Raw genomic sequence first — 20496 nt, 5'->3', positions numbered from 1 at the left:
ATCAAAACAATATACAGCGGATTACCCGTTAATGACAATAATCATAGTTGCAGCAGTAGATCATTTATGACTGATGTTTCAATGATCAGAGAGATGTAGCCGGGGAGAGAGAGAGCACAGCTGACAGAGATCCAGAGAGATGTGAAGATGTAAAGCACATGCTGCTTTCCCACGCCCCTCCCTGCCTCTGCCGACACACATAACCATCTTCCTCTCCTCTTTCTCACACACACACACACACACACACACACACACACACACACACACACACACACACCTACAGCCTCACACAGTTATGGGTGACTTGCTGATCATGTTGGTTGAGTATTGCCGGTGAAAAAGTGGGTCACTCGAGGATCTTCTCCCATTTTTTTGGGGTGAAGCTATTATTTGTTGTCACTCGAGTGTGGCGAGGCCCCGCCGTCCTTTGTCTCACTTCTCAATGGATAATGGTCCCCCCCTCCCTCTCCACCTCTCTGCCCCTCTCTCTCTCTCTCTCTCTCTCTCTGTCCGTCCTTGACCACCGGTTGACTCAGTATAGCCCCGGGCTCATTGCCAAGGGCTCATCACTCCGTGCTAAAAGGTTACTTACTTTGGCCGGCTGCAGCTGAAGAGGGTGTGAGATCATTCAAATGTTTTTGCTGAGTTCACTGACAACGGTGTGTCAGTTTGTGTGTGTGTTCCTCTCGACTTACATGTGCTTATTTTCCAATTTTACTGCCAAACAGTGGTTGTGAGAAAGGTGGAGGTTTCCCTAATCAAGATGAAAACCTCCACGCTCTTTTTTTTTTGAGTTTTTTGTATTTGAGTATTTCCATTTCTACTTCTACTCCACTAAATTCATCTGACAGCTACTACTATTTATTTAACTACCCATATTTAACAGGATATAAAGTAGTACCACCTCAACTACAACATTACAAGGCTGCTCACAATTTAATACATCAGTAAGAATATTCCAATAATGTAATATATATAATAAAATAACGCTCTGGAAGGAGCACTATCAATAATGACTATTTTAAGTATATTTAGCTAATATTTCTGTACTTGTACCTTTGTAAGATTTTGAATGCAGGACTTTTACTTGAAATGGAGCATTTTTACATTTTGGTATTGTTCTGAATATTTCTTCAACCACTGGATAATATACATGCAAAGGTTGGTAAGGTAGGTAATGCATAAACGTAACTATTGTCATCATGCCAAGTGTGTCCGAACACAGTGGGAAACAAGTTGTTGAAATAACACAATGCAAATTTAGTTCATGCTCATTCACATTAGCATGACTTTAATAGCATCTTATAACAATGACATTAACATTGTTTCTTAGATTAACTGTTCAGTTAATAGAAACGAAACTAAATTGATGCCTGTTTAGGGACCTGGTCTAATGGAAGCTATCATGGCTGATGACAACTTGTTATGCTTTTAAACTTTTTGTTTTTCCCCTGCTGTGTGGCGGTGGCGTAGTGGAGACTGCTGTGCTTAGCTGCTCTTTGTAGCGCTCCGAGACAGAAGTGTTACTCACAAAACCACAAGTATAAATACTGCATGTCCTTACACTTCTGTCACTAATTTGGGTTAATTGTTTCCATGTGCATCGTTGAACTGGTGCTTCCCTGCATGTGTCCTCACACAGCTTGTCTGACAAGTCTAATGACACACACACACACACACACACACACGCACCTCATTTTATACCTTCCCAGTCAGACATTGTATAAGCTGGATTTGGGTCAGACACCTCCTCACACACACAGATGTGTGTGTGTTTGTATGGGTTTGTGTGTGTGTGTGTGTGTGTGTGTGTGTGTGTGTGTGTGTGTGTGTGTGTGCGTGCGTGTAGGATTAGGGGCCCTGGCCTTTGTATCCCACTGATATCCTAACAGTAGCTCTCTGCTATCTGTTTCTGCTTTTTGTCAGTGAGACAGGTCTCCTGTAGTGTTGTATGAAGGTTGCTGTTGTTGTTGGCAGATGGGGGGTAATAGGAGCACACACGCAAATGACATGCGGGGGAATCAGTCATTAAGGAGTGTGTGTGGTTTTGGGCTCACAGGCCGACTATCTGGATGAATACTTACCTGCAAACTGAACACAAAATCATTCCTTTTTTTGGCTTCCCATCTTGAAATATTCATGTACAGCAGAGACAGAGAGTCTGTGCGAGGCCACCTCAGTCAGTTTTATTTAGTGACTCTGTGTCTGGTGATTAAGATGTTAGTCTACAGTCTTCGTGTGTGTGTGTTTGTGTGTGTTCTTGTTTCTGTACATTACACTACATGGCTACATTTTCTACATTAATGTCCATTGAGTTGCTCATTTGATCATTTAGTCAGTTTAGACATCCTGGTCCATGATGCATACTTTACGTTTAATGACAGAATACAGTTTCACACACTGGTTTACAAGTGGTCACTTTGCGTTGTGGCATTTGTTTGTAGGAAGAAATGTTTAGCCAGTGTGTAATAACAGGGTAAATAAAGACTCAATTCCACCCCTTGATCCTGAAACTAAACCCAGACAAAGACAGGAAGTTGACAAGAGCTTCATGAAACATGAAAATAACCATTCCCACTTAAACATATCAACACACAAAAAGCAGACAGTGTCAAATCTGTGGTTCTTGTTTGTCTGTGTGTGTCTATGTGTGTCTATGTGTGTCTATGTGTGTCTGTGTGTGTGTGTGTGTGTGTGTGTGTGTGTGTGTGTGTGTAGGAGTAATATTAACTCTGACACTGTACATCTTATGACTCATTGTATCTGTCTGGTGAGGGTTTATCTTCTTCGCTCCAGCAGAGGTTAACAACATGGTATACCCAGCTACAGGTAGAAGCTGTTGCTGATGATATTTTTAAAGGCCAAATCCCCTTTTTTCACAGTGCTTATTTATTGTTTCTAAGTTGACTGATGTGATGTGTTTTTGTTTTTAGGGCTGAACCTGGATGGCTCCAGTTTAATCTCAATTTTGTTGTTGTATCAACAAGACAGTTGATGGGAAATGTATTTAGTGTGCTCTTAAGAAAATCATCAGGAGGACATACAGGAAAGAAATGTCCAATAAAAGCATTTTTGTTCACATTTCCTTATTTCTGAGTTTTCAGGATTTATACTTTCAAATTACATTTTTCGGCAATACAAGATTTATGCGTCCCTTATGTCCAGGTGCACCCTGGACAAGTATTTATACATACACCACAGCACTACACACATGGTAAGCAACAAAGTGTTACTTGCGATACACACAACAGTAGGATGTTCCGTTGCGATGGCGCTTTCACTCACAAATGTTTTGTTTTTGTGTGTTTGCATGTTCCTTGACAGAGTATGTAATGTGATTCATAACATCATGTATTCAGCACTGTGTTGTCTAGAGACACTCTGCTGCCATGCTTACCTCCCAGTGAGCTTCATCTGTGTGCGTGTGTGTGTGTGTGTGTGTGTGCGTGTGTGTGTGTGTGTGTGTGTGTGTGTGTGTGTGTGAGTGTGTGTGCTGACAGTGTTTTTTCCAGCAGCGTGCTGATGTGGACGCTCATTTGAACAGAACAACAAGGCTGACAATGTGGCTGTTTAATCCAGAGAGCACATCCATATTAACAAATACATACGCACAAATCATCTCAACAAACATGCAGTGATACACACACAGAGGTGCGGCTACACATACATGTAGCAACAGGAAATATCCATTCATGCACACACTCTTGTTATCTACCTTCTTCCCCCTTTGTCTCCTTCCTCTCTCCATCATTCAGACGCTCTGGCGGGCTGATTAGTGTTAGTTGCATTTGTGGCTCTGCGGAGTAGAGATTGGAACCTTTTGGGAGACTCGCGCTTTAATTTGATTTTTGTTCTCGAGGTCACAGCTCTATTTCAAGCCAACTATTTCTATTTATTTTAATGGACTAAACTCTCTACACTCTGCTTTCTAGATAGGCGTGTTAACGTGTTTTCTGAAGCAGAGACCTTCAAAACAATTAAACAGACTTAAACTGAAAAAATACAACAACATGACTGCCAGCTTGTTTCTTTGTGTTTTTAAGTTTAAAATACACCTAGTCTAGTTTTGAGGCTTGTTGTGCCTGTTTGACGGCCTCCATCCGTCTCTGAGGGAGCTGTGAGAGCGGGTTTGGTCAGAAAGGCCAAAATGTCGAGCAAAAGTATGAACAAAGGACTAAATGCAGTAAATGTACTGTGAAGTAAAATAATAGTTGGATTTGAAGAATCAATTCTGCATCAGGCAGACCCAGAAATATCTATATTTTTTTTACTTCTATCCTCATGCAGAGGTGAAGCTAAAAATATGCTAATGGTGTTCTGTCCTGTTCTCTCCACTCTGCTCTGTTCCCCTGCGTGTTTGTGTATCTTGTTTGTTTAGCTCTGTGCATCAGCCCGTGTTGATGTGTGACTGTTATTTGTTTGCCTCTGTGTGCATGTATACTTAAAGCGTGAATGTGTGTCTGTGTGTTTGGATCTCATCAGCGTGTCAGGCAGCTGTAAAGCACTTTGAATTGCAGCAACCTGTGTGAAAGGTGCTGTTTAAATGAAGGTTGATTTATATTGGCATTAGTAATCAGGAAATACAGTCAAAGGAGAATGAGTTTAAGATATCTCTTGTTGACTTTAGCATAGTACTGATTTCAAATTTAAAAGATTTTAGGGTTTATTAAGCCATTGAGCCAACAGAAAGAAAATCAGGGAGCTTTTGTGACTGACTAGCGCTAGCATGTTGCATGTTCCTACGTCACCAAGCCTCTAGATCCACAAATTTCTGGTGTTGCTTAAGATTTTGATAGGTAAAAAATGTCACACCATGTCACCCCCCCCCCCCCCCGCCACCACCACCACCACCACCACCAATACCACCACCACCAATTAACCTTGTTGTTATTCTTAAACTGTATACAAGGTATACTGCATCACCATCCAGCCATTTGTGCATCTGTCCATCCATCCGTTGCTCATATGTAAACCAGTAATTTTCCCCTCTGTGCTCTCTCGCTCCAGTGCTGCTGAAAACAACATGAGACTGGGCTGAGTCCAGCTTCTCTTTAATTAACAGCTGGCTAGTCTAATCATAGTGATGTGATGCTGCGCGTTGGTTGCATAATGACTTTACCATCATCATCATCATCATCATCATCATCATCATCATCATCATTCACTCTCCTCTGTGTATTCATACGCACACACACACAGCAGACATGCAGGACTGTCAGAAAACCCTGTACTTGGAGAATGTCTGCATAAATACTTCACAAGTAGTTACGTTTTCTCTCCCCCCCTTACTCTTACTTCTCTACCACTCGTATCTATCTTACTCTTTGTTTTCCTACCTCTCTCCGTGTCACCCTAATTCTGTCATTTTATAAGGCTGTGCTGCCTGATGTACATGGGAACGGATGGTTCGGTGGTGATCAAGAGTTTCATTTGAGAATTAAGTGTTTACTCGCTCTCAGGAAATGACAGAAAAGTTTTGTTCAGGTGAGATTAAAACACTCCAGAGGACTTGGAAAACATATTAATGTGATATTCAAAAATGTGTTTGCATTGAAAGACAGAAGCTGGTATTAAAGTGTCATGTGTATCTGGAAAAGGAGACCTGATCAGATCTGCCAGACCACCTGGGTGACATTATGAAATGGGTCCCAGCCTGAATCTGCCAGAAATAATTTGTTTCTGCATCACAGCTCTGCATGCTGAGATCAACTACCAAATACACTTAGTTGCCAGTTTATTAGGTACACCTTGCAAAAACGAATACAGTCTAATACTACAGCCCTGCAATATATGCTGCCTTCAGGAATTTTGTTGCGTTTTGGTTTCAGTCTGTCTCACAGCCTGTATTTTGTAGCTATCCTGCACTTTTGGGTGTTGAAGCTAAATCCAAGGTTTTCAGACAGAAAGTGTTTGGTTTCAAGGGCAGCAGGACGTTGGGGCTTTAGCTAAAGAAGCAGCGTTTTCAGTTTACACTACTGCATTGCTGTACTGTGCAGCATGAGGGAACACACACGCTCATGGAGTGGTGAGACAGGCCTGATTCATTGTCACACACTCGTCTCCCATGGATGACGACAAAAATGACTCCTTTGTTCTTCCTCTGTAGTTACACACAGTCTGTACGTCTCTGTCTGCCGTCTTTTTTGGTTCATGCAGAGTTTAATGTTTATGTATGTCTGCGTGTTGATGAGGAAGTTGCCATTTTAAATTGTTGTTGAGCTGGTACATAACATGCACATCTGTCTTGAATGTGTGTGTGAGGAGTACAGTGCGTAAATACACCCCAGTATTGATGATAGATGGCATTCATGTGTCCTTGTGGTGCATTCGGCTCTATATGAGGTCATGTTTGCGCAGGCGTGTGTGTGGGTGTGTGTGTGTGTGTGTGGCTCCCCTGCCGTGTCCTTGGTGTGTAATAAGCATGTGGGACTGCGGCTCCTAGCACATCTGTCTGGTGGTCGAGAAACTGTGCAGTGCTACTGCTGTGCACCATTTCCACCAGCAGCTGCCCCACCCCCCACCTGCTCAGCCCTCCCAGTCACTATACACACACACACACACACACACACACACACACACACAAACCAAAGGAGGTCGTTTCCACAGAGTTTGAGGACGGCCACGCTCCACGGGGAAATCTGCCTTTGTCTGAATGAGTACAAGGACCTGCTGTGCTTTCAACATGTTTCACCTTACTGTGTCATACACTCCTGATGTATGTATTATTAGTTCAACTGTTAGTTTTTTTTCTTGTTAGTCCATCAGGAGGGGTCTGGAAGATTCAGAAACCCTCACTGCGCAAAAGGAGTTGTGGGATACAAAGGAATGGTTCCTTGGTTTAGGTTGCGTGCTAGCCTTTATTCCACTTCTGTAACTCAATGATCATTTCTTTCACCAGGCTTAACAAGTTCCTGCTGTTTAATTTACCACTACTGCCAGAGTACCCTGCATGACATATTGTTCAGCAAAGTTATGTTATATTTTTAGTAATTTGCATTTAAAAAAAATGTCAACTTGCTTTTGAACAAGGTTTTCTTACTTTTGGAACAGAACCTGGAAGGTTTGGTTTCACCTCGGCTCTCTATTAGCTGCACAGAGTGAAACAGGTTGCAGCTTATCACAAAGTAAGCGCTTTCTGAATTATCGTTTGGTACAGTGGAGCACAAAACCAATATTAGCTTTCTGATTGCCGGTAGGAATTGAAGCTTTAAAAGTGCTTATGTGCTCTGCTGTTCTCTCATAATGCACTATGGTTAATGACACCCGTGGGTGTACACCCATGCATACATATGAGCAGCTCTACAACCCGCGGTGCCATGCTCTCCTCTTGCTTGTAGTGTCTTGTTACATAAGCAGGCTAATGTTACCCTTGCAGGCCATGTAACTGGCACCTCAATATCAGTCACCACCCCAGAGAGAAAGAGGGGAGAGACGAAAGGGGAGCAGAGGCAGAGGAGAGCACTGAAATGATTAGTGGAAGGTTTGAGATGTGAGCGAAGGAGGTCTGAGAAATAAAGAGATGTGACTGAAAGAGGCAGAAAGAAGAGTTTGTAAAGAATGAGAGGTGATGATGAAGAAATAGAGAACAGTTGTTTTTTTTTACAGTTTTGAGTGACAGTCAGCTGCCCTCGTGGCCATGTTTGTAGTTTTTCAGCGACAGCTTGTAGCCTTGATCTGGCTCGGTAAAGGCTCCACTCCTGAATCTCTCAATTACCATCCAGCAGAGAAACACAGAAAAGGCATTAATCCTCCAATCAGTTTCTTGCATGCACTCCGGACCCCGTCGCAGTGTTTCCTTTCTAAACACATTCTTTTAACCCAAATTGAATATATCATTCCTCCCTCGAGGCGCCAGAGAAGAAAGACTCTAATTCACACTGCCTCCCTCACTGTCTCTCTAAGTAGTTAATGCTTCTGAGAGGCTCCTATCTCATCTCATCTCTCTTCTCTTGGTTTTTCTCTCACTAACTTTCTGTCAACCCCCCCGTTCCATTTTTTTTTTTTGCCTGTTACTTTTTCTGTCTCAAGTCGTGTTCACAATTTAGCACGAGACAGATGTTATAAGCAAATCTTCCATTGATTTCTGGAGAGAGTTTATTTGGGGGGCAAGACTTGTTCTTTTCCCTTCCGTATAAGCAACACACAGCACACTGTGGTGAAAAAAGTTCAAATAAATTCAAATTTGAACCCCCTTCTCCAGTTTCTAACCTTTTAACACACTGACAATATCTCTCCCACTGTCTTTGTAGCCTCGACACGGTTTTCAAAGAGCAGGAAAAGCTCAAACTGCATGTTTTACATTTTTCAGAGAGGCGCAACCGCTATGTTTATCAGAAACAAATGCCTCAATGACTTCCCCAAAAACACCATCTCTATGCATGGTTACATGTCAGCCCTCTCATGTCTTCTCTCACCGACTGCCAGCTAATTGCACAAAGGCTATATATACAAACAAACAGAACCATGCATTCACAGTACATAGATATCCTGCACATATATACATATAAATCTATGTAACAAATTATGAATTAAATAATAGTATAACCAAAACTATTGAAATGCTATGTAAACATCTGTATTGTTACGCACTAACTCTACTTAAAATCATGTTTACTCTCCTTGATAGACACCTGATACTAGGGTTAGGGTGTGATATATGATGTTGTATTTGCATCTTTACCACAAAGGGCACTGTCCTGCATTATCTTTGATCGATGTTCAAATATAACGTCTTTTCAATATTAATTGTAAATTAAAACATTCATTAAATGTTTTTTTTTAAAACATGCAGAGGAGGTGACAGTGCTTTGTTTGGTCCTGAGTGTCTGCAGGTCCTCCTCTCAGGCTGCATACGACCCCAACAACCAATTAAATAGGGCAGCATGTATGTTGCCTGAGAGGTAAACCGCAGGGCAAAAGTTATGAGTTAAGAGCATATCAACATTTTTATCAGCACCTCTCTTCTCTCGTGTGGTGGCTGGACACTCTGATGAGTGCTGATAGAGCAATTTATATCTATTTTGATTTTTTTAGTAATTCATTCATGTTCATACTAATCTCTTGATTGAATGACATGGATGGATGGATGGTTGATGGAAAGCACTTATGTCTGCTTTTGTTTCCCTATTCTGAACATTATGTTAGCTTGTGTTAGCGTCTAGGTGTTAACTGCCAGTGTGACATTGGGTTATTATGAGTCGTGTCCTTGTGGCAGAGCTATGGAGGACACTGTGGCTGCATGCGTTTCCAGAGGGAAGCCGATAAAGAGCACACGCATACATACACAGGTCTACCCAGAGCTTCCTGTGTCTCCCTGCTAGGTCCTGTTGCCAAGGAGACCGGGCCTGGGCTGAACTCATCCAATGAATACCTGGGAGGATTTAGGAGTGGGAGTGAGGGGTTGAGAAGAGGTTGCTTCATTCAAACATCCCTGTTTACCAACTCACAATGCAGCCGTAAAGAGACAAGACGTCATGCAATTAGCTCTTTGCCATTAGCCATTGTTGGTCTTAACATCACTAGTAAACTGTGGAATCTGTCAAAAATCCTTCATAAATCCAGAGGATGAATGTTTATCATTGTCAGCCATGCACGTTTTACACAGTATGAATTGTTATGCCTGGTCCAGACAGCTGCCACCTACAGTGGGAAAGACGGGATGGAGACACAGTGGTTCTTCAGTGCAGTGTTGAGATCTAGCATGGGATCCTAACATGGAGGGGAATCAAAAAGCAAACTGGCTCCTCATGGCTAAGCCCCAGATGAGACTGTGGTGAGCTGAGCCCATAACCTTCAAGAGACAGCAGCCAGACAGCCAGAGGAATAGAGATAATTGAAATGACTGTCTGTGTAGGCACTGACTCTTTTTTTTTCATCTCCCTAATTATTCAGTGTCCTCATTTTGTGAAAATGCGTGTGTGTACACATGAATAGAGAAAGGCTGAGAGTCTAGGTTTTTTTTGAAAATGTGGATATGTTCTAGTATCTCATGAGTGTGTATTTGATCAGGCATTGTGTGGGGGCGAGGCATGTATGTTGTAAATGTGTGTGTAGGTTTTAGAGCCATTATGGGAATATGTGAGTGCTGGGTTCAGGTAATTGATGCTGGGACGCTTGAAACTGGCAGACAGACAGACTGGCCCAGTGCCAGCATAAAGAGGGGGAAGGCGAGAAAGGGGGGCGGGGGAGAAGATTAGAGAAGAAGAGATAGAGGCCACAGAAATTCCATGGCAACCATCGGATCGGGTGAGAAATGCATTGAAAGGATGTTAAAATGACAGCTTACCTTATGATGGAACGCAATTTTACATTTTCTTTCCGCTCCAGTCCTGCTCCCTCTATTTCAAAGGTAGCATGCTTACCAAAATATTCTTCAGTCAGTTGAATTTGGTTCTTTTTAGGTAGATGTTAAGAAACAAAAGATAAGGCAGTTAGATGCAGGTTAGATGTATGTGTGTACACAAGCAACCAAGCTTTTGAAATGTCCATGAGCCAAACATCAGTCTTTCAGGGGGGATTCACTGTTTGGTTTATTTTTTGTTCAAATTAGGATTCATTAGGTATTCATGTGGGATACTTAATTCCTTCTGGTTATATTTCCTAAGTAGCATGAATAAAAGCCTCTTCTGTATCCTGACAGGTTACCTAATCAGAAATGAAATGCTCTTCCTGTTGGCTGTGGTAGCCCAGGCAACAGTTCCCCTGGAGACGGGCTTTGGCAAATCTCTACGGTCCGTTTAGCAAAGTCCTAACGCGTGTCCCCTGAACAGCTCCGGCATAAAGCAGCAGTTTATTGCCCTGAGCAGCGATGATGCTGCGGCTTGTGTTTGACCAGAGATTAGGCAGATTGGGACCTTTTGTGCTCGTTCTTGCTGTTTGCCGATGATAAGCAGCGCTGCAGGCCGTAATGTCTGAGCCGAGAGCCGTGGGAGAGGGGACAGGGTTGAGGTAAACTGAGTGGAGCCTTTTTTCAGTTCGTTTTCAGGTCAGATCAGGCATATGATGGTTTTCTTAATGCTTTTAAAGTGTTGCATTTCTAAAGCAGGGGGTTATTGCGTGTTCAGTTGTTTGTACGGGGAAATCTGGAATGACCTTTTCAGCTTGTTAGCTGATCTTACATGTCATACACCTAATGAAAATTTAATGACAAAAAGTACACATTTCTTGCATTTTTGTGTTTATACCAGTATATAAAGATACCTAAGTGATACCCCATTGATTAACAGTGTTGAATGATCCCACCCCACAAATGTCACATCCTGGTTTGACAGGAAATACATCAGTCTGAAGAAGCAAGATTCTTCTTAATAATATCCTGCTGCGTCTCAAATGAGCAAATTAAACCATCAGCTTATGTCAGATTTTGTATGTAGCTGCCCACTGTCAAACTTAATAATAATAATGTTGTCATATTTGAATATTAAAATGGATTTTAATGCACGTAAACCTGTTGTATTGGCTATATGAAGCTAACTGCAGTATATTATAGAGAGGCAAAAGCTCAGCTGTTTGGCAGAAAGGCCTAACGGGTTTGATTTGGTTTCTTAGAGACGATCTCAGCAGCAACAGCAGCAGGACATTACCTGCGTTACAGGACTCTGGGGGTTGTAATGGGGATGATGTGATGGGCCTTAGAGATGAGATAATGCCAGGGAACACACACTCATTGAATGACGGCCTACTGTACGAGGTACATAGAATGGTTGGATGCAGTTTCAAGCGGCACGGTTGGAAGAACAAATGAGCCATTTGCACTTTACTTCATTACTTCGTGCCATAGCTTAGTCCTACGCTGGAGCACATTTGTGCTCAGGTGGGCGCATGGTGGGGCTTTATACAAGTGGGAAACTCCACCTGTTTGCACTGTAATATGCTGTGGTAGCAAAATCTAATGAGTGATTCATGGATTTTAGACAATCACCAAGCTTCTCACAGTATGTGGATGTAGCCACACCCTCCAGCTGGCTTGTTTGGTGTCTGATGTGCTGCCAGACTGTATTTCCATTATGCAGGAGTCTTGGAGCTCGGCACCACCTAAGCAGTGCATATACCACAATCCCATAACCATAAAACTCACAGGTGTTACACATGAGAACACAAAACCAACACAGCTCTTGTAGGATCGCTTCTCTTGGGGAACTGACAAAGCATTTTTCACTCAGATCAGATACATACGTATTAGCATCAAAATGTCCTTAAAGTACCAAAAGTCAAAGTACTAATTTTACAGAATGGCCCATTTCAGAATAATATATATTACTGGATTATATCTTTTAAGCAATGCAGCAATGATGTAAGCATCATTTTAATGTTGAGGCTGCTAACTGTGGAGCTAATGTTAACTGTATATTATATACTGCTGGGTATCTTAATTTGTAATCCATTCATCCATCCATCACCATCCAGGGTTGCTAGGTGCTGGAGCAGATCTCAGCTGACATCGGGCGAGAGGCGGGGTACACCCCGGACAGGTCGCCAGTCAAGTCACAGGGCTGACACACAGAGACAGACAACCATTCACGCTCACACTCTCACCTACAGGCGATTTAGAGTCTGCAATTAACCTAACCTGCATGACTGTAGGAGAAAACCCACACATGCAAATGTTCTCTCTGACAGTGCTAGCCACTGCACCTTAATCCATAATAGTACTTTGAAATTGTACTTACAGGACATGAGTAAATGAGTAAAAATGTGCCATATATTGATTTCCACCAATGCCAACCGCTTAAAAATAAATAAATTGTGTAAATGATACAGTTATTGACTTGTTTTAACATTACATTGTATTAGTTATTGTCGAGTGTTTGTATAGTATCACATCAGGCCTATTTTCAAAGTAACCTAAGAAACCAAATAGAAGTATGCTGGTAGTAGTTGTAGTAATATGGGTATTAGTGGTATTACATGTGTATGTGGATCTGAAAATAACAAATAAAACTCAACAATTATCCATTTTAGACTGAAAAGACGTGTTAATAGTAATTAGACCCCTGTTGAACATCGACTTGTCAGACAGATAATCTACCTTTTATTTGCAACATACTGTGGACTGTCATATATTGTTGCTCAATCATTTGTCTTCGCCAGCTGTCAGCATGGTGTCTCAAATCATACCCAAATGGCAAGTTGTGGCAGTGCACTCATCAATGAGAACTTTAAAGTGTCAAAATTTCTATCACACGTCAGACATTGACGTGGAACAAGCGTTTTACTTCTGTTTCCACATCCTGAGGCTCTGTCAGACCGGATGAAATGAAACAGGAGCAAGACGTTACTTTTATTCCTCTCTGTGCGCTGCTAAAACAGAGCCAAATGAAATGTGGAGGATGGTTGTCTTCAGGGTGAGATCAATACAGAGATGAGATTTAGAAAATGTAGTGCGTTTAAAATTGAAGAGTACTATTATACAAAGATGCCAACTGGAAGGGAGAAACTGACTTTTAGCTTGACTGTCTGGAAACACTTATGGAAAACAATGAATCCCCAGCCCACAGACCCACCCTCTTCACTTCATGTTGTGTATCATAATACCTCCACAGCAGCACGACACCTATTATTCACTCTTTCCAGATTTCAGAACCGACACAGACAGATTTAGCTGTACATTTCTATTTAAAGGCTCACCTATACAACTGTGTAGCTTTCATGATTTCAAGACATGATGTGATGATGTTTTTTAATGTGTTTTCACTAGCTGATAAGGGCCAGGCTGCATTTCCTACCTGGTGATTTTATTGATTGAAGTAGTAATACTGTTTGGTAATTGGATTTCAGCTCGCCTGCTCGGATACACAAACACACACGTGGAGACACACAGTAACAGAAAACCCATGTGACCTTTGTCCCCACTCCTCCAATGCGTTAACCTCTAACCTCTGACCTTTGCTCTGCTTGGGGCCTTGAGTTGCCTCCACCCTCCAGCCACAGACACATGAAAACACTTAACACCTGTGATTGTGTGATAGTATTTTGTTATACCGTATCTTGATATGTTATGCGGCACATCTCTCTAAATAGACATTCCCATCAGCCTCAGTTGTACTTGTATTGAGTGCTAATTGGCAAATGAGAGCTACTAGTGTGGCTGTAGACTGTGAGTGTTGTTAGAACTAATTAGTTCCATTTACAAATAAATAAATTAGCCGAGACAATGTATCGGTTGATATTAGCTTATTGCAGATATAACGGTGTGAGAATATCTTGGAAGATAAGTAACAAGAAATTGCATTACAGAAAAGGCAAATGTTTGATGTAGTGACACCATTATATCATCATCAAATGTTTTTAATTCCCAAATATCAATACTGGTTTCAGCCTCAAAAATTAGGATCCAGTTCTATCTTTAGCAGACAAATAAACAACAAACATTTAGCCGGTTAGCATCACCGGCTTGTGCTAGCAGTTAGCTGTCATTCATTGCTGTTACATTGTTCTTAATAGCCTTTCAGTTGTCTCTAAGCATACTTTATAGAAAGCCAAGCCAGGAGATACGTTTGTTTTATGCAAAGCAACAGATTTAAAAACCTTTCACATAATAAACTTTTTACCAATGAGTTTTATAGGTCATGTTGAGCCCAACCACTGTTTTCTACTGAGTTTCAGCCAAATTGTTTAGCCGCACATTTTTAGCTTCTTCTACATAGTTGATCCAGACTTTATCGTATGTGAAAGGAGTTGTCATCGTAATCTTTTATTGTGGTTTGCACAAAATGATTTTCATGACTTGATGACATTGAATTCAGTCAGGATAAATTGTTTCAGTTGAACTTTGGCCTACTGGGGTGTTTGTTAGCTTCTTTAAACCAAGTTTAACAACTGTTGCAAAGATAAAGAAACAGCATCCCTGTCAGTCCCATTCAGTCTATTTTTATTGAGCACATTAGAGCATTTAAAACCCACACATTACTTATGATGGACCGCAGAGTGTTTTGCAGATAGCCATGGAGATTTAAGTGCCAGCTTCAGTGTAGATAAATTAATGAGGCTGCTCTCCGCCCACACAGAAACTCACGCAATCGCTGCGGTGCTCATGATGCATTAAAGAGAGTGTCAGAGGGCTGAGGTCTGCCCTCAAGATTTACCGCCGTGGTGCGATCGCAGGCTGGCTCCTGCAGAGGCCAACATGGAGAGGAAATGAGAGGAAAGCAGAGAGATGCAACGAAGGGCAAGAGATGCTGAGGAAAGGTAGTATTTAGAAGAAGAAAAGTTACAGAAACAAAGAAAGCTCTCCTCTTGTGTGATGTCAATGGAGAGTGGAGCAGGGATAAGAATGTGTTATTACTGTGATTACCTTCATCAGATGCAGCGAGCAAGACAATGCACATATCATAAATACCACTAAACACCCATCATTACCCCTGTACGCTAAAATTCCCATAGTCTACCATTTGCTGACTTAACAACCTAAAAGCCAAGCATCTTCTATTTTTCATCACACTTTACCATCTTTTGCCCGTAGAAACCGCAGTCTAATGAGCGCCGTCCGTGTTCCAGAGTGGAGTAATTTAGCATGCTGTATTATTAATCAGAGTCTCTGTGTGATTTTGCAGCAATTTGAACGCTTATTTCCCCCATAATGCTTCGGGGGTCGGGGTAATGAGTCTCTTTCCTAATGACTTTAGCAGTTGACAGAGAAGACACGACAGGCGCTTGTTGAATCAAAGGTTTGTCTGGAAGGATGAGGGTCGAACGTGTGTGTGTGTGTGTGTGTGTGTGTGTGTGTGTGTGTTGAGCATGTGTCCACTGAGACAGGAGTGCTCTCCTTGAAAGTCTTGTGTGATCAAAGGAAGTGGCGTCAGGATGGAGAGAGAATACAAAAGATGTAGACTGAATCAGAGATGGGAGAGTATAGAGGAGGATGTAAAACACACAGCGCCGAGGGGAAGCTGACACAACACACATACGTCACGTCATTCACGGACTTTGTGGACGTCTGTATGATTGGTTGTGTAATTATCTTTGTGTCCATGTCTTTATTTCTACTGTACTTTGGTCTTCCTCCTACTGTCTCTTTTCATTTGCCTTCCTCTTTATCAAATAATGTTTCTGTTCCTTGTCTCCCTGTTTGTCTACTTTCCCATATTTTACACCTGACAGCAATCTCCTCTAACTCTGGATGCGGCTCATGAAACATAGAATTCAAATATCTTATAAGCATATATGCTTTCATTAAGGTTTAGTGAAGTTTGACTGTAACTTTGAGACGAATTACCCATTACCCACAATGCAAATCGACTGCTGTCAGTTCAGTGACAGATATTCAGGTGTGTTATTCAAGTAGCAGCTAATGTAGCCTTGAGCCGCTAGCCTCAAGAAGCGATGCGGAGCGGACTCCCGAAGTCTGGTAAACTCACTTCTTTCTAACTCCACAGATTTTGTTTTGAAACTTGTAGTCTTCAGACCCAACCTAGACCTATAAACAGACTTGGATGTGTAAAATGAGTTCCCCTTTAAATGTCTTTAATTCAACATATAACATTTGTTTTTACTTCTTCTCTGCCACCTGCAGAAAATTGTCCACAGCCCTCAGACAAAGCAGACCCATTCAAGAAATAATTCATGAAGCTGAAAACTGTCAGCATCTCAGGAAAACTGCAGCGAGTTTTAATACTTAACAAGTCGTTCTTTTGGATCACGGTATATTAAGCAGCCACAGGCAATGCTGCAGGTGAAACAAACTCATCAATGCTCATCAAATGTGACATAGTTTCTTTCTCTGTGGCAGAGACACGGAGAAACATGGACAAACAGTTTGCGTCTGTCCCCACAAGGAGTTTAGGAAAACACACAAAACCACATAACGTTTAGATATCTAAAAAAGCTCATAGCACAAACTGTAGCATTGTGAAGCCTCACAGTGAACACAGCATGACTGCATGCGCACACATGCTCATCTCTCTGTTCTCTCCTCCTCCAGGGGTGTGATTTCAGGTCATGCCCTTTCCTATGTAGCTTCTTTCTTTCATCCCTGTTCTGCCTCTCATCCCTCCAACCGGAGACAAAAGGATGATCGCGTCACTGCAGGGGGCGCTGTTTGTTTTTAAAGGAGCAGCGTCTCTGACTTGGCCATCATCCCAGCTTTATAACTGAAACCGGCTGCTGCTGCTGCTGGGTCGTTTCCACAGAGATTATCAACGCTGAGGCAAAGAGATTACCTCCAGGAAACAAATTGGTTTATTATGATTTCTCAACTCGAGTAATGTTAGTAATGCCGGGAAACGGGAACAAGGAGTTCACCAGCAGATAGACGTCAGCCGGCTGTGATTGGTGAAAATGTATCATGATGAATTGACTACAATTGAAAAAGAAGATGAGGAAAGTCATTCTTATAGGGAATGTGTGGTCCTCATTGGTCCTCTCAAAGAAGCAATAAACAAAAATAAATTCATGAAATAAAATAAGCTTCCTGAGGCACATTGCCTCTGCAGAGACGGTGATTTGTGAAGCCACATACTCACTTGTTTGCTTGTTACATAGAATCCAAGGCAGTCTTATCTTTCACAGCAATTCTGTAAAGAAAGTAAGTACAAAGCAGCCACACCTCCAGATTTACATGGCTGAAATGCAGATATTGAGGACTTTAAGAATATAGCCTCCCATACAATTTATAGCAACTACGTCCACCCTCTAATGACAAGATAGTGACATTTATCAAATTAGCTGCTGTCAAGTGTCTGTGCAGCCGCAGGAGGATTACGGCAGAAACGCTGTGTTCAAGTTCATTTGACGGCATGTCTGCACCCTCCCCACCCCCCTAACTCCCTCAGCGACACTGTAGCTGAGGCTTCACTTTAATTTCCACCGCTTTCCACTTTCGTCTGCCAGCCCCCTCTCTTCTGTGTTAAATTGTCTCTAAATTGGATATTTAGGGGATGGAGGAACTCAGGGGAAGGGGTGCCAGCTCTCTTTTTCTTTACCTCTCCTTGTGGCAACTCCCCACTTCCCTCTCCATCATAGTTTACAGTACAGTGCTGCATATATATTTGACGCCATTTTGGGGGGGCAGTAATGAAAATTGCAGTGTTATTTAAGAGACAGGGGGTGCATCTTATTTATCTCCGGTATCCAGACCTGGCCCCTTCAATAAGCTTAGTCCTCCCAAACCTATTCTGGCCTATCATCACACTGTATATGAATCAGATTTAAGTTTGGGGGGGGGGGGCTGGAGGAAGCCATTAAAACACATAATTCGATCTCTGATTACATTCTCCTCTCTCATCAAATAGCTGGATTAAGAGAGAGGGATCTGAGTGTTGTAGCGTAACATTAGGATCCTATGGGACTGGGTGGGGCTTTAAGGTAAGTGTGTGAATGGATTTGTAATTGTGTGTGTGTGTGTGTGTGTGTGTGTGTGTGTGTGAGAAAGAGCCAGAGGTGGGGTTATGTTGGCAGTGTTAGGACGAAAGGCGTTCTCCAATAAAGGCGTCAGCAGCCGAGGCAGATTTATGACGGCCATGCTGAGTGGAAAGCGTGATGGGGGATGGAGAGGCAGCTCTCACTATCGAGGATATCTTATGCCTCCTTTGAGGGTCGCTCCCTCTCTCTCCCCCTCTAATTTCATGGCTCTCAGTCAGTCGCATTGTCTCTGTCCTCTCTATTATTTATCATTTACTTTCTTATTGTAGTTTTCTTAATTATTTCTGTCCTAACAGTTGCTTGTTTCCTCGTTTTTACTTTCTCCCCTCCTTCCCTGCAGCGCCACACAGAGCATTGCAGGGCTTTGGGCAAGAATTGTTTCCTTTGTCTGTTGGCCACAGCTCTCATTTTCACAATTAAACTCAGACAAGCCTTTTAATTCCTTGTAGTTGTGAGGAGTGAGGCAAATGGTGGTTTAGCTCATTCATTGTTTTACGCTACTGCACTTTAGCACTGTATCATGTATGTGTGAAAAAGGAAAGACTGAGACACAGTCAAAGAAAAGGGCAGCGAGAAGGGGTATGAGAATAAAGAGAGAATAAGTGACGGTTAGCATAAGACAAAGGATGAATAGTGACAATGTGTTGAGTGGCCTCTCAAAATGACGTCTGGTTGCAATAAGGCACTTACTGTATGTGGTAGGCTCTATCCGGCATCCCTAAATCCCACTTGCTAACACTTTACATCTTGTTTGTTTCATCTGTACAAAAACACAAGTGTAAGAACATCAAGTTGTGGTTTAACATGTTAAATGGTGAGTTTAGAGGTGCAACTGTAGTAGGCAGATCTTCTTACATTTGGGCAGAGCCAGGCTAGCTGTTTCCCTGTGCATCCACTCTTTATGCTAAGCTAAGCTAAGCTAACCATCTCCTGGGTCTAGCTCTATAATAGTTACACAGACATGTGGTGTCAAGCTTCTCAAAAAAGCAGATTTTTTCTGAATAAAGTAAAATTGGCAAAATTATGATTTAAATCAAGAACGATCTGCTCAAATATAAGTAAATAGGCTCCAGAAAATCCCTTGATGTGCATCATGTACAGCACGCAGCAGTGGCAAACAGCTCCCATGTACAGTATTTGACGTCCCATCAACAGATCTTTGTCACATGACACCCTGATACCCCTGCCCTGCCTCTGGCATTGTTTTGGAAAGACCCACGTGTTGCCATGGCAGCGGAGCACCAGCTATTCCCAGTGTGATTGTAGTTTTCCACCTGCAGCAGGAAAGCAGGACCTGTTCCCCTCCCAAACACTGTTTCCATGTAAACATTTTACAGGAATGTGTGTGTGTGTATGTTTTATTCCTGTGGTTTAAAGCAGAGTTTGGTTGTTTTATTTTGCCAATAGCTCCAGGAAGAAATCAATAGGCAGACTGTTTTTTGGAGAATGATATAAGGTGTGTGTGTGTATTTCACCTGCTCTATAGGCATATGTGTTAGTCATATTTGCAGTTTATTCTTTTCCTGAGGGGGATCGTCTGGGAAACAAGAGGGTGGGGGGGGGGGCAGCTCAGAGCAGGAAGAGGAAGATGCTGATCTGTGAGCAGTATGAGGATTAAGAGGCCAGCTGTGGAGGCCACAAATCAGCGGAAACACAGGCGATCTCTTCACAAGGAGTGGAGAAAGAAGTGTCAGCGAAAGATAAAGAAAGAGGCAGTTAGATATACGCAGAGATGTAGAGGCATATAAAACAAAGAGCGTGAAAGACAGACTGAGAGAAACTGACTCAAGGCGACGTTAGGAGCAGCGTCTGGGCCTGGATGAGGTCAGACGTGGACAGACTGGTGTTTGACGACCACAGGCTATAGTGACCCATTAACCGACTTGTAAAGCTCAGTCCCTCCCCTTTGGAAACTGCTGGTCATGCACACACATGTTCCACATGTGCGGACATAAATTGCAGGTAAATTATATGCTAAGATGATACATGAACACTATGTTAGGCAAGCCTACTAGCAGATTACCGGATCAGTAATTATTTTATGAGTCCTTAATTTGTTTATGAAAGAAAACTTCTGGATTGTTTTATTTGTAAGAAGCAGATAAACTGGAGATATTTACCTTGTAGCCTTTGTATGCT

The 20496-nt window shown here is 42.2% G+C and overlaps 1 protein-coding gene across 7 annotated transcripts in view; it reads left to right on the top strand.

Moving 5' to 3' along the window:
- Nucleotides 1-20496, top strand: part of bcr (BCR activator of RhoGEF and GTPase) — a 76418-nt gene that overhangs the window by 21911 nt on the left and 34011 nt on the right. The window contains exon 4 of one of the 7 annotated variants that reach the window (XM_070924293.1): nucleotides 10503-10527. The exons of the other annotated variants lie outside the window; for them this stretch is intronic. Coding sequence (XP_070780394.1) covers nucleotides 10503-10527 — 25 coding nt within the window. The remainder of the gene's footprint in view (nucleotides 1-10502; nucleotides 10528-20496) is intronic. 7 annotated transcript variants of the gene reach the window in all.

The sequence above is a fragment of the Enoplosus armatus genome, chromosome 18 (genome assembly GCF_043641665.1).
Source record: "Enoplosus armatus isolate fEnoArm2 chromosome 18, fEnoArm2.hap1, whole genome shotgun sequence".
NCBI lineage: Eukaryota > Metazoa > Chordata > Actinopteri > Centrarchiformes > Enoplosidae > Enoplosus > Enoplosus armatus.
Note: the sequence above shows the minus strand (reverse complement) of the source record. Positions and strands in the feature narration are given on the sequence as shown.